The sequence below is a fragment of the Hakea prostrata genome, chromosome 2 (assembly GCF_041222555.1).
Source record: "Hakea prostrata isolate BN-2017 chromosome 2, UWA_Hpros_2, whole genome shotgun sequence".
Taxonomy (NCBI): domain Eukaryota; kingdom Viridiplantae; phylum Streptophyta; class Magnoliopsida; order Proteales; family Proteaceae; genus Hakea; species Hakea prostrata.
In genome coordinates, this window is record NC_142601.1 from 61,898,683 (window position 1) to 61,913,533 (window position 14,851).

General features: G+C 39.0%; 3 protein-coding genes across 3 annotated transcripts; 2 read left to right on the forward strand and 1 right to left on the reverse strand.

Annotated features, from left to right (window-relative positions):
* The first annotated feature begins 1,101 nt into the window (after nt 1-1,101).
* IRX1 (cellulose synthase family protein) lies at nt 1,102-8,144 on the forward strand. The gene is given in 14 exon segments (XM_089145676.1): nt 1,102-1,507; nt 1,642-1,721; nt 1,975-2,026; nt 2,115-2,265; nt 2,728-2,994; nt 3,117-3,434; nt 3,735-3,762; nt 3,871-4,008; nt 5,087-5,212; nt 5,306-5,518; nt 5,607-5,862; nt 5,948-6,147; nt 6,616-6,969; nt 7,232-8,144. Coding segments are annotated over 14 exon segments (2,949 nt in total). The 5' UTR covers nt 1,102-1,329; the 3' UTR covers nt 7,820-8,144.
* A 581-nt stretch (nt 8,145-8,725) lies between these two features.
* DOT4 (Pentatricopeptide repeat (PPR) superfamily protein) lies at nt 8,726-12,064 on the reverse strand. The gene has a single exon (XM_089145677.1). It carries the CDS (start codon nt 11,966-11,968, stop codon nt 9,347-9,349), a length of 2,622 nt encoding a protein of 873 aa, XP_089001803.1. The 5' UTR covers nt 11,969-12,064; the 3' UTR covers nt 8,726-9,346.
* A 351-nt stretch (nt 12,065-12,415) lies between these two features.
* On the forward strand, nt 12,416-14,690 carry LOC149025456 (large ribosomal subunit protein uL5). Its single transcript, XM_089145678.1, has 5 exons — nt 12,416-12,524; nt 12,619-12,726; nt 12,833-12,875; nt 12,987-13,182; nt 14,266-14,690. Exons 1-5 carry the CDS (start codon nt 12,522-12,524, stop codon nt 14,462-14,464), a joined length of 549 nt encoding a protein of 182 aa, XP_089001804.1. The 5' UTR covers nt 12,416-12,521; the 3' UTR covers nt 14,465-14,690.
* The last annotated feature ends 161 nt before the right edge of the window (nt 14,691-14,851 follow it).

Here is a 14,851-nt window from a genome sequence, read left to right on the forward strand (position 1 = left end):
CATAATAATGGGGTGTTATATTTTTTTGTAAAAGGATTATGCTAGCATCTCATTGATATAGTTCAATGACTTGAAGACTTATGAATGTCTAAAATAATAAAAAGTTGAATAAATGTTGCTATATATTCATTAAAAAAAAATTTGTTTTTGTATTTAAACTTTATAGTAGTCGTTCATTAGGTACCACTTTACAATTTTACTTAGATCTTTCAATCACAAGTTTGAGTAACTTGAAGAGCTATCAGAAGTTTCTAGTGAATATGGGGAAAAATAACACCTAAACATTAAATTGAAATTTTGTGAACTTGAATCATCAGATCGTGGAATAGATCGCTCAACCAAACATGGCACAAAAATTTTGTAACTGAGTGAATTTATCGCAATTTTTTTTGGGTCTTAGTGTTAGATATTCTCCTTTGATTAAAGACCAAATAAATTTTCATGATGTAATACAGAATGATTTTTATTTTTTATTTTTTGGTGAGCCAAAAAATTAAAAAAAATCATATGAAGTAAATAAAAAGATATTTTACATTGAAAAGCATCAAGGTCTTGTCTTGTGAGTTGTGAGTCTTGTGACTATAACAAAGAAATGCAATGAACCCAATTGGGTGGAAAGATGTTTCTCTTGCAGCTACTTAGGGTTAGGCTTCCCTACATGGCACATTAAACAGCATGTCAAAAGGTACCTTCAATGGTTATAAAGTCAATCTCAGAAAACATGGTTTTAACAACTGAAAAGTGCAACCGATAAAAAAAATGTCAAGACCACCAAATTGCTGAGGGGCTTAAAACGTACAGCCTGGTTTGTAATGGGTTGGGCTCTTATGATAAGAAAACTATCCATATTTATGTGGGCCGGGAGGCCCAGGTTTACAACGGAAACTTCATTTATGTGACGTGTCATGTGGCTATAGGTCGGTGTCAACAAGTTGGTTAGCTTTCGAAGGGTTCCCCGCGCCAACTGTGGCGGTTCCTTAAAGCAACCCCGCGCTTTGCTCGTATCTTCATTAATTTTTGAATTGTTTCTGTAGAGAGAGGGAAAAGGAAAGAGGAAAATGGACGTTACTTCTCATCTTCCCCAGCTCTCTTGTTTGCTGCAACTCTCGATGACACCAACACCTCAACCTCCATTTCTCACCAACCGACTTCTCCTTCTTTCACATCTTTCCATTGCCATTACAAAGATGCAGACAACACCTTCTCTTAAACTCCACCCATACCTATCCAGGATAGGGCTTCTTAGGGTTTTCAAGCCAAAGAAGAAGAAGCAGACAGGTTGGGAGAAGTGTGATAAGGTAACCTTTGCTAGGGAAAAATTCCATCGAGATGATGGAATCTGGAGTTCCCCTTTGCCATTCCTGCGGTGAATCTGTCGGTTTAGCTTCCAATGGTGAGGTTTTCGTCGCTTGCCATGAATGTAATTTCCCAATGTGTCGATCCTGTTTGGATTATGAACTCAAGGATGGGCGCAAAGTCTGCTTGAGATGTGGGGCTCCCTATGATGGTATGATACCTCTGAGAAATTTCCATTCAATTGATTTCTTCTTGGTTTGAGCGTATCCATTAGGACTTGAACTTGATTCATATTAGTATATTTTTCGGTTGTTTGTTGTGATAATACTGTTTGTTCGTTTTCAGAGAACTTGGCATTGGCTGATGAAGAGCTGAAGACATCAGGAAATCGTTCCACGATGGCATCTCATCTCCAAAGTGATGGGGTGTGTTCATGCACTTACCTTGGTGCATTTGCTTAGTATTTTTCTGAACTCTTTTGAAGTACAAACATTCGGGCATGTGGTTTTGGTGTTGTGTGTAAACGGACTGTAAATTTATACATGATTTTAAGGAAAACTCAGTGCAGTCCTTAGGATTTTACCTCTAGCATATGCTCTAGTGCTTGATGTGGCATTCTTTATGAAATTTCTACTTCTCAAAAATCTCTCTTTACCTGCTAATTTGTAATTGACACAGGAGAACGGTGTTCACACAAGAAATTTGAGCAGCCTGTCTGCGGTGGATAGTGGTGAGTTCTAAGCTAATATTTTTAACCTACATTAAGTGAAGTCTATACCTCAAGCAGATACTAACACTAATTATTTGACGTTTTGAAGAGTTAAATGGTGAATCTGGGAATCCTATATGGAAGAACAGGGTTGAAAGCTGGAAGGAGAAAAAGAATAAGAAGAAAACAACCAAAAGTAAGCCTGATAAGGAAGCTGAAATGCTTGAAGTTCCAGCCGAAGTGCAGATGGAAAACAAAGAGTAAGTAGTAGTTTGAATAGGAAAATGTAGAACATTGAGAGTAATTATTACTGCTAAAAAAATCATTACATGATGGTTCATCAGCTGAGATGGATTAGGAAGTGGCCAATGCAAAACATCTTTTTTCTAATTACCACGGGCAGATTGGCCACAATCTGCTCACATGGCTTAGATGGGAGGGTTAACTACCAGAGGAGTCCATGTGGCTCACCCATGAAACCTTTTTAAATGAGAAAGGTGGAAAGAATGATGTTTAGTATGAAGATAATGATGCATATGATAGTTTTTATTTCTTTAGATCTTTCTCTCTTCTTCTTTTGCCCTTTTTCTCCTTTTTTTTGGGACTGGGGATGGGCATGGGAAAGTCATTGATCTTGTATTATGGATTGGGTAATGTTGAATTTGAATATATCTACTTGACAAAACATATCCTTAACTGATAATCTGGCCATTTGCTTGCAGATCCACAGAAGCTGCAGAATCCTTTTCAAGAACAATTCCAATTCCTTCCAGTAAAATCAAGCCATATAGATTTGTGATTATCATGAGATTGATAATTTTGGGGCTTTTCTTCCATTACAGAGTTACAAATCCTGTTGATAGTGCTTTTGGCCTGTGGCTTACTTCTATCATATGTGAGATCTGGTTTGCCTTTTCTTGGGTGTTGGATCAGTTCCCAAAATGGTCTCCAGTCAACAGGGAGACATATCTTGACAAGCTATCTGCAAGGTATATTTATAATTGCCACAATTATGCTACAAGATATGTTTCAAATTGTTGAACAACTAAACTGATATACCTTTAAAGTGTTTATGGTTACAACATAAGGGTTTTCAATATCACTATGGCAGGTATGAAAGAGAAGGCGAACCCTCAGGGCTTGCTCCTGTTGATTTTTTCGTTAGTACAGTTGATCCCTTAAAAGAACCGCCATTGATCACTGCCAATACTGTGCTTTCAATCCTCGCTGTGGATTATCCTGTTGAAAAAGTATCTTGCTATGTGTCTGATGATGGATCTGCTATGCTTTCATTTGAAAGTCTTGCTGAAACAGCTGAGTTTGCGAGGAAATGGGTCCCATTTTGCAAAAAATATTCAATTGAACCTCGTGCACCAGAGTTCTATTTCTCACAGAAAATTGATTATTTGAAGATCGATCTTCAACCACCTCGGGGGGGGACGGAGGAGAAAAAACATGTGAACCTCTCAGATTTGTAGTATGTACCCACCATTCTATCCCTGTTTCCAGGTTCATAAAAAAAAATTTTGGCGGTTTGGTATGGTATGATGATGGTGCTTGTCATTATTTTTAACAGTAGTAGTAATAGTAGTTTATTTCAATTACTTGGGAGAATTTTTTCTGTCTGGTGGTCCCCAACCGACCTGGGGTGGGGGCCCCCCCCCCCGCGGAGGGGGTGGGGCGGCACTTTAGTTGTCGCCTGCTCCCCCCCCCCCGCCCGAAGGAAATTTTTTTGAAGTGAACGCAGAGCAATGAAAGTAAGCATGTCAAAATCCTGCTACTTGGTGTGCCAACCAGGGAAACTCCTGCCTTATTATTATTGTGAGAATAATAAATCATGAGATTTTATTTTCATTTGACTACAGAGAGATTATGAAGAGTACAAGGTGCGAGTAAATGCTATGGTTGCAAAGGCCCAGAAAACACCAGACGAGGGCTGGACAATGCAAGATGGGACACCTTGGCCAGGAAACAACCCCCGTGACCATCCTGGCATGATTCAGGTCTAATCTGTTTATCTTAGTTTTACATTTTCTTTTCCCCTGAACTGTGGTATGCAGTCAATGCCAATTTCTTTTGATCTGGAATATCTTTAGCATCAAGGTTTTGTGCTCAGGTATTCATCTCCTGTAGTTTTTAATCTGGTTGCTTGCTTATTTATGTCCTCGTCAAGTCTTATACTTGTTAGAAATTGATTTCCTTTCTTTTGGTGGTTTCTTGATAGAGTTATTCTAAACATTTAATTGATTCTTCATAGAGTTTGAATCATTAGTTGAAGTGATAATTCTTGGCAAAGGTCATGCTAAACTCTTATTCAAATTTGTGCTCATAAAAAGTTAAAATATAGAAGAGATGTTCTTTGATCAGTGGGTTAAAAAAAAATTGGAATAATGACTTTTGGGTGGTAGTAAACAGCTTTTTGTAACTTTGTTCAATAGGGAGAGTTTTATTGCCTTCTCCATGAGGGATGACTCCAGACCACGGAATCATTTTCGAGGTCAACAAGCAGAAAACATTTCTCCATGTGTATATATCAGTTTGAGAAGTTAGTTGGCTTCAGATCTTGTGATATTTAAACTTGTATCTGAATTCTGAACCGATACTTGATTTCTCTGACGACACAATGCGAGTGTGGACATTAATGTTCTTATCTTTGGATCATTGGATGCTCTTGCCTCCTTTTGAAATAGTGCAACAAGCTTTAGGAAGTTTTCTATATGTTTTCTGGGAGAGGATAGGCACACTGCCCATGTGCAGTAAGCCAGCAGGCTCCACCACTAGGGACATGGCTTGGGGTGTCGGACAAAAGGGACATGGGTCTCAAAGGAGAAGAGATAAAGAGAGACAACACAGGTGCTGGCTTGTGGTATACAGGTGGTATGCTCAGGCTATTCCCATGTTTAATAAATGTAGATATTTGTGTATGTTATTGTGTGCATGCACATCTGTGCATAAAGTGTCTCCATTCATTCATTGAGATTATGCCCTTGATGTTGTCTTTTAAAGAAAAAAGGGGGGGGGGGTTCATCATGCAGCCTATAAGTGGGAAATTTACTGAGGAATTTTCCTGATCTGTATCAGGTTTTTCTTGGACACAGTGGTGCCCATGACATTGAAGGAAATGAGCTTCCACGACTCGTTTATGTTTCAAGAGAGAAGAGACCTGGTTACCAACACCATAAAAAAGCTGGTGCCATGAATGCTCTGGTATTTTACCTACAATAACTGAAGTAAAAGTAGGTTTCCTGAGTAGCATCTTTGTCCAGTCTAATTTAAGCTGCACTTACTGATTTTGTACAGGTCAGAGTATCTGCAGTTCTTACTAATGCACCCTACATTCTTAACCTTGACTGTGATCACTATGTGAACAATAGCAAGGCAGTTCGTGAGGCAATGTGTTTCATGATGGACCCAGCAGTTGGTCGTGATATTTGCTATGTTCAGTTTCCTCAGAGATTTGATGGGATTGATCGTAGTGATCGATATGCCAACCGGAATATTGTCTTCTTTGATGTAAGTTTGTAAACCAGAATATATGATTCTTCTCCTATATCTGAAACACTATTGTTGCATCCTGATAATGCATAAATTTACATTTCAGGTTAACATGAAAGGGTTGGATGGCATTCAAGGGCCAGTTTATGTGGGCACAGGTTGTGTCTTCAATAGGCAAGCACTCTATGGGTATGGGCCTCCATCCTTGCCTAGCCTTCGCAAGGCTGATTCATCTTGTTCGTGGTGTGGTTGTTGCTCTTGCTGCTGTCCTAAAAAGAAATCCAAAGATATTGCAGAGCTTTATAGAGATGCAAAGCGTGAGGATCTCGATGCTGCAATTTTTAACCTCTCAGAAATTGATAGTGAGTGTTTTCTTTTTTGTGATATTCAGATTTGAGCAGCAGTTTTCTCACTGTTAACAATACTGACACTTGGGAAATTCTGCAGACTATGATGAGCATGAGAGGTCACTACTGATTTCCCAGATGAGCTTTGAGAAGTCTTTTGGCTTGTCTACAGTGTTCATTGAGTCTACACTTATGGAGAATGGAGGAGTTCCTGATTCTGTCAATTCATCAACATTGATAATGGAAGCAATACATGTCATCGGCTGTGGTTACGAAGAAAAAACTGAGTGGGGAAAAGAGGTAAGTTACATTGCTTTTATGTTTATATTCTTGCAATAGTACTCTCAGAAATTGAAGGAGCATTAGACATTTTACAGGTGTGACTACTAGATGTTAACCATTCAGGGCTGTCTGGAAGCCTCCAAATTTGGCTTAAAGGATCAGCATCTAGTTTCCATCGCATGTTTGTCTAGGAAGTTCATGTTGGCCTATAAATGAACAGAGAACCTGCAAAACTAGAAATGTTCTGAATAATGGGCTTCACACACTATAAAATGCTGAAAAGAAACACTGAACTTCCTGAATTGTCTTCTTCCATTTCATTTCTGGTTGTTCTTCATCTTGAGCTTTCTCCTCTTTTTTGTAAAATTAGGATTTTCTTAATGTCTTGTACTTTAGCTAGAATGTCTTACCAAATGGTTGTGATTTGTCCTTTGTGCATGACAAGATAATACAAACACTAACACGGATTTGATTTTCTAATCTCAGCTTGGTTGGATATATGGGTCTGTTACGGAAGATATCTTGAGTGGGTTTAAGATGCACTGCCGAGGATGGAGATCAATTTACTGCATGCCCTTGAGGCCAGCATTCAAAGGCTCAGCACCCATCAACTTATCTGATCGGCTGCACCAGGTTCTAAGGTGGGCCCTTGGATCGATTGAGATTTTCTTCAGCAGACATTGTCCCCTCTGGTATGGATTTGGAGGAGGTCGCCTCAAGTGGCTGCAAAGACTAGCATATATAAACACCATTGTTTACCCATTCACTTCCCTCCCACTTATAGCTTATTGCTCGCTTCCTGCAATATGTCTTCTCACTGGGAAATTTATCATACCCACGGTAATTCTTTCCCTGCCATATGAAATAAGCACTAAATGCAAAGTTAAGAGATTATATCCTGACTATAGTTTACTATTATAACTTTGATATTTTAGTTATACAGAGACCTGGGAGAACTGCCCAAGTGGCTTCTGTCATTTTAATTATATTTAGGCCTTCAATTTACTTAATTCTGTGTTTTAAGGTACATCTAAATTTTGAAGCACGTTATTCTAAAGAAACTAATGACATTTTATCTGAATTTTATCTTCCTAATTTTCAGCTTTCAAATCTTGCAACTGTATGGTTTCTTGGTCTTTTCATCTCTATCATAGCAACTAGCGTGCTTGAGCTGAGGTGGAGTGGTGTTGGTATTGAAGACTTGTGGCGTAATGAACAATTTTGGGTTATTGGCGGTGTTTCAGCCCATCTCTTTGCCGTCTTCCAAGGATTCCTAAAGATGGCTGCTGGGCTTGATACTAACTTCACAGTTACATCAAAAGCTGCAGAAGACACAGAGTTCGGTGAGCTTTATGTCTTCAAGTGGACAACTTTGCTGATCCCTCCAACAACACTTCTTGTTGTCAACATGGTGGGCATTGTTGCTGGATTTTCTGATGCGCTAAACAGTGGATATGAAGCATGGGGCCCACTTTTTGGCAAGGTCTTCTTTGCATTCTGGGTGATATTTCATCTTTACCCATTCCTCAAGGGTCTCATGGGCAGGCAGAACCGGACACCTACCATTGTTGTCCTCTGGTCAGTGTTGTTAGCCTCAGTCTTCTCTCTTATTTGGGTCAAGGTGGATCCATTCTTGAGCAATACAGATGGTAAGACAGCTTCACAGAATTGCATCTCTATTGATTGCTAAATTAGCTACTGAAGAAAGTTTGTTTGCTCGAGATGTCTCAAACCTCGATACTGCTTCTCTGGCAATCTCTGAGAGCTGTATAATTATGGGTTACAGTTGCTATTTTTTGGAATGTTGTTCATATGAGATTTCCTCTTTTCCTTTACTATATCTTCAGAAGCTGTAAGCAAATCTTTTTTAAGATTGTAAGTTGAGCATACATTGCTTGTTCTCTTTAGCTTTTGGATATGGCTAAAAGTGAGCAAAACTTGGATCTGAGTCAGATAATTCAGTATGAAAAGATTTTGTAGTGGAATGCAATGGGTGAGATTTTTATATATATATATATATATATATATATATATATATATATATATATATATATATATATATATATATATATATATATATATATATATATATATATATATATATATATATATATATATATATATATATATATATATACCGTAAAGGGGGCAAGTTAGAAATTTTGTCTTAACATAAAAAAAGAGCTGGAAAGTAGAGGAATCCTCATACCCAGACGAATAAGAAATCTAGAGTGTGGAAAATGTTTTTCCATGTCAAAACTCATTCACCCTACCATATAATGAAATCCATGCCCCTCTGCCCTGATTTGGTGCATGGTTCTCTGAGATATGGCTTACTAAAAAGAAAAAAAGTTAAAAAAAAAAAAAAATCTTTGGCTTCACAGTTTATTCAGGAACTAGAATTCAAAATTTTCAAAAAATTAGTCATTAAGAATATAAAAAGCAGAAGACAAAGCGTTAGTGACCCGAAACAGGGCCACCACCTCTGTTCTTTCCAGTAAGGAGATGGGCATTTGTCTATCCATACAGTCTAGGAGCAAACATCAAACTCATCACAAGGGAGGGATTACTTTAAGATGAAAGATGCATCTCTATCATTGAAAAATCTTGACAATTGGAACTCCTCCCAAACCCAATTCAGTACAAATGTACAATACATAAACTCTATTAATCATTCAATGTCATTTTCTTGTGTGAAATGACTATACAATTTCTACCACTCGGTCACCTTGGTTTGTATTAAACTGCTTGCCAAAATTGAACTTCAGCTAACAAAGAATTTACCAAATTTTCTAGAAAATAGCTTGTGAGCTCCCAGATTCTTCCTCTCCGGATATCTATCAGAAGCAAAAATTCTTAAAAGCAGAGAATGACTGTCCAAATGCAACTCGCATGTCCACCATATCAAGAACTGCAAAATTGGAAAGCATCTATACAGCATATTCTAGTTCAATGTTGTTAAGGGAATTTGATCAAGTTATGGATACGGATGTCCTTTTGGTGAATAATAAACCACTGATAAGGTAACCAGTTCTTTCCAATTTTAAGTTCCAACCTAGCAGCAAGAACCACTGGAGTACCACATCCGTAAAATACCTTAAATTTCCAATATCCAATACTAAGAAGTCATGACTCAACAGGTGAAAAGTGACAGGTGAGAACCTAGTAGTACATCTGAATAATTGAATCCTTCATTTTCCAAGTATTTCTATTTGGGTCACCAGTAACCTCTGCATGAACATCGTCCATGCTCAAAGTGATGAAACCGATTAGAATCTCTCAATACGATCTCCCTCCCAACCATCTTGGACATGAATTTAGCCATCTCATGACAATCATCACATACTCGTAAATTCTTGGTGACCCGCACGGTCTTGCCAGGTGGCAAGCTTAGTATCCCAAAAGCCATGGCCAACTTCTCACTGTGTCCACAAAGGGCCTCTTCCTTTTCCATGTCGCCTGCATTTATCAACGCATACCTCTTGTTTGAAAGAAACCTTTCCTCTTTCATCCTTGTTTTCACTTTTTCCAAAAATGACTGTATCCTTTTGGAGTGTGGGTGTGATCTATCTCCTGAAACAAATACATGTTGTTTTTTCTTGAGCTCAATCCAACTACAACCTGGATTCTTCTTCAAGCCTTTTCTGCCAATCCTCTCTCTCAGCTTCTTCACTTCTTCCCACTTCTCTGCCTCCGAGTATATATTGGCTAAAAGTACATAATATCCAGTATTTTCTGGTTCTAGTTCAAAAACTTTTTCTGCAACTTTCTCAGCTAGCTTCACATCTCTGTGGATCCTGCAACCACAGAGCAATGCCCCCCAGACTGTTGAATCTGGTTCAATTGGCATCATTTCAACAAACTTGTATGCCTTCATTAAATGTCCGGCCCGGGCCAGAAGATCCACCATGCAGGCATAATGCTCCAACTTGGGCTCAATCTTGCAGTCATTTCTCATGAAATTGAAAAATCTCCATCCTTCAACTACTAATCCTGAATGGCTGCAAGCATAGAGTATTGCAATAAAGGAGATCTCATCTGGTTTGGTGCCTGTTTGAAGCAATTCTTTGAAGACAGCAATAGCATCTGTGCCACGCCCATGCATGCCATAACCTGCAATCATCACAGTCCATGAAACCAGATCCTTCACGGGCATCATATTAAACAGCAACTGTGCAATCTCTAATGCCCCACATTTCACATACATGTCAACTAGAGAATTATTTACATAATGGTCTAAGGAGAAACCATTCCTAAGTACATTCCCATGGATCTCCCGGCCTATCTCCAGTGCTGAGAGGCTAGAGCAAGCTGGTAGGACACAGGCCATGCTTACACCATTTGGTTTTGATTGACTTTGCATTTTGATAAACAAACTGAGTGCCTCATTGGGAAGGCAGTTCTTTGAGTAACCACCAATCATTGTATTCCATGACACAATATCCTTCACAACCATTTCGTCAAAAACTGATTGAGCATCAGCCATGCTACCACATTTTGCATACATGTCCATGAGAGCATTAGAAACAAATAGATTTGTTTGCAGGTTGTTCCTTCTGACATAATCATGTAAATTCTTGCCATCCTCTAAGGATCCATTAGATGCAGAGGCATGAATGATACTAGTGACTGTAAAAAGGTCCGGCTTTACACCATCTTTTTCCATTTTATGGAACAATAAGATAGCACTACTTAGCAGTCCCTCCCGAGCATATCCTGCCATCATTGAAGTCCATGAAACAACACTCCTTTCGTTCATTGTCTCAAAAACTCGAACTGCAGCATCCAGGCAGACACATTTCGAGTACATGTCAACTAGAGTATTATTGAAGGTGATTTCTCTTCCATAACAGGCTTTTATGCCATACCCATGAAGTGCCCTGCCCAAGAAAAGCCTACCCAGTTCCGCACAAGCTGGTAAAATGCTGACCATTGTAGCTAAGTCCATCTTAACTTCCAAAAGTTGCATCTCCCTGAAAACTTCAAGTCCCTTTTCAGCAAGACCGTTGGTTATGTGGCCACTTATTATCGAATTCCAGGATATCACATCTCGATCACTCAAATCTTCGAACACTTTGTTTGCACTTTCCGTTCGCTCACATTTAGCATAAAATGAGATCAGGGCGTTCGCAACAGTGTTGTGTGAATCAAATCCCATCTTGATCAGATAGCCATGAGCCTGCTCACCTCCTACGAGGTTTTCCAGAGCGCCAAAACACTTCAAAACAGAAGTAAATGAATAAGAATTCGCATCGATTCCCAGATGATGCATCTGCTTGAATAGAGTGACGCTTTCTCTGTAATCCCCAACTTTAGCGTAATGGTTCATGAGAAAACTCCAAAGAAAAACGTCCTCTTTCGGTATTCCATCGAAAACACTTCTTGCTTCCCTTAAATCCCCACAAGTAACATACATGAAGACTAGTTTGCAACCCAAGACACCATTAACATCAACACCATTGGAGGATATGACTAAATGCACCTTCTTTCCGTCTTGTAACGACTTTTGATGAGCACAAAGCTGCAGGATAGAACAGTAAGTGCTGGACTCAAGCTTGGATTTTTGACAGTTTTGAAGCATGTCCATGGCACTTCTCAAGTTTCCCAATTCACACAGTCTGCAGATTTCTGCATTGCAATCGGCTTCTACTCTTTTGTTGGTTTTCTCAGTCAATAAAGAGGCTCTAATGGACGTAGAGCTAATGAAGTTTGAGGGAATGATATGGATTCTAGAAGGAGGTCTGCGGCTGATGAACCCATTTTGATTGTTAGGATTAATTTCTCTTCTGTGATGACGAGGAAGAGCAACAATGTTAGCTGTTATTGTTATTGTTGTCATGGCGGAAAGGGAGAACGGCTAGCATTTGGGTCTGCAAATATAAGAGAGAAAATCCATTTTGAAAAAGATTTACTTAATAAAAATGAGAATTTTGCTTCTCCTATCAAAGAAAACAGAGAAAACCAGAAGAAGAAGAGAGCTGGTTCGTTACATTTGACCAGAATTAGAACCCCTTCCGGTTTGTTTCCCGGTCCAATAATGAAAGTTGTGGTCCAACCAATATTCACTCTCTCTATTTTGCTTTGGGCTATATGCAATTAAATCCCTACGCATCGGTTACCAGTCGCGGATGCAGCGGCCCAGCCCATTGACGACATTGTAAGAGTTGTCCAGCCCATTAACGACATTGTAAGCAAGGGTAGTCTGGTCATGAGAAGTTGAGAACAAGTGATTAGTACAAAAGCAAAACCCTAGGAGGGTTTTTTTTTTTTTTTTGGTAGAAACTCTAGGTGGTTTAAATCGCGTACTTTTTTCCTCTTCTAGGGCTTCTCTCAGTCTTCATCTTCATTCCTTCTGAACGCTCTCCCCTGCCGCTGTGAACTCGGTCATAGCCATGGTAGATCTTTCTCTCTCTTTATCCCTGAATGTGTTATGCTCTGCTCTGTTGTATCTATTGTTGTTCCTCACCATTTTCTCTGTAATTATGACAGGCTTCAGAGAAGAAGCTGTCGAACCCTATGAGGGAGATTAAGGTGCAGAAGCTAGTGCTTAACATCTCCGTCGGAGAAAGCGGAGATCGTCTCACCAGAGCCGCTAAGGTTTTCCAATACCTTCAATCATTCACTTTTTCATTTATTCACTATTAGTAATCATAGGTTGATTATTCTAAGCCAGATTTTGGTTTGGTTATTATTCTGCTTATAGGTGTTGGAGCAGCTGAGTGGCCAAACCCCTGTGTTCTCCAAGGGTAAGGTCTATGTGAACCGTCTAAAGTTACGGCGAGCTTTACCTGTATAAGTGCCTTCTCTTCCAACAATCTAATGCTGTGTTTTTTAATTTTCATGTTTATAATAAACAGCTAGGTACACCGTGCGGTCTTTTGGAATCAGACGTAATGAGAAGATTGCTTGTTACGTTACTGTCAGGGGTGACAAGGCGATGCAGCTACTGGAGAGTGGATTGAAAGTGAAGGAGTACGAACTGCTGAGGAGGAACTTCAGTGATACCGGCTGCTTCGGATTTGGTATCCAGGAACATATCGATCTTGGAATCAAGTAAGATGAAGCCTTTCTTATCATTGCAAATTGGTTTCTTTTGAATGATTTCTTATATGACACTGAATTCCATCTGTATGTTAATTGATGCATAGAAGTATATGGAACTTTAACTTGTTCATAAATGTTGTATTTGATCCACTTATATAAATATCTACTTATTGAGGTTTTGTAAGTGCATTGAACCAATTGGAAAATTCTCCTGAGGAACTTATAATTCTGTGTTGTGTCTTTTGGGTTAAGATTGAGTATAGGTTTTATAATTTTATTGTTTCTGTTATTCTGTTTTAGTCTTTATTGGAAATGTGATTGTCAATACGTTACATGCTTTTATTTTTACTTGTGATGTAGTTACTTGGTTTTTCATTGTGACATGCCCTAGCCCCCTACCAAGTTAGTCTGTAAGTGTATTTCATGTTACTCTCTTTATTTGGTCACTTGTGGATATCATCCTCCTTTGAAGGGATCTTCTGGTGGAACATGGTTGGCTCAGATATGCTGTAGGTGTTCTTGGAGCTGCAAATTGTTCATGGTTGCTACTAGTAAATTCAGCCACTTATTGTTTACTATTTTTCATGGGAAATAGATTATTTCCTAACCTGAGGTAGACACCCCTGCTTAAAGGGAACCTATCCGTTATCGGGGTTGATTTGTTCTGTTATCATGCTACCTGATTTTTGAGTGTACTATGGTGTGATGGGATCAGCACATTGTAGAAAAAATGTTGTGCGCAGCGCATGAGGCTCCTGCCACTGGGGTCTGGGAAAGGTTGCAAATCACAGCCCTGAATTCATCTATTTCTTTTGTTTTTCCTATGGATTTACTCTTCTTGCAAGAATTACTGTTAATAGAATGTTTCTTGAGGTGGACAACTAAATAGAAAAATACTCCGTTATATGTATCAAGTTGTAGAATCATGTCTGGGCTTGTGTTGAAGTTTAATCTTGTCCCTAATATTTTGTTTTGGTAAAAATTCATTAGCTTGAAAGTTGAAACCATGTTGAATATGTGTTGGTTGTTAAAATATCCTTTTTAAGTTGCTTTCCACTTACAGTATGCACTCTACTGTACCTTTCTATCCAGGTATGATCCCTCAACAGGTATTTATGGTATGGACTTCTATGTTGTCCTGGAACGTCCTGGCTACCGTGTAGGGCGTCGTCGCCGGTGCAAGTCTCGTGTGGGAATCCAGCACAGAGTCACAAAGGAAGACTCGATGAAGTGGTTCCAGGTCAAATATGAGGGTGTTATCCTTAACAAGTCTCAGTCCAACACTTCTTAGAGTGAAGGAAATACAACTTGGTTAATTTTTGTTTTGAGAAGCTTTTTAAGTTAAGTTCCCCTTTTGTTCTTTGTAGAGAGCGAGTTGTTTGACTCTTATTTTATCCCGAGAATTGGTAATTGGTTGTTACAGTAGTAATTTTGTGTGGTTTACATCACCATAGCTTAAATGCTGGTGACATTAACTGTTGTGCATCAAATGGTGAGGGTCTCTATTTAGCTTCTTAGGTTCAGCAGCGAATGAAACTTTTTGCCATCTAAGTTGGTTTCACTTTGATAATGCTTGGATGCAGTGTTGCAGGCTGCAGCCGTAATTTCATTCTTAGAAGCAAAAGTGTGTCTTATTGACCTCTTTTGAGTTTTGACTATAAAAGGTCAGCCTCTCAAA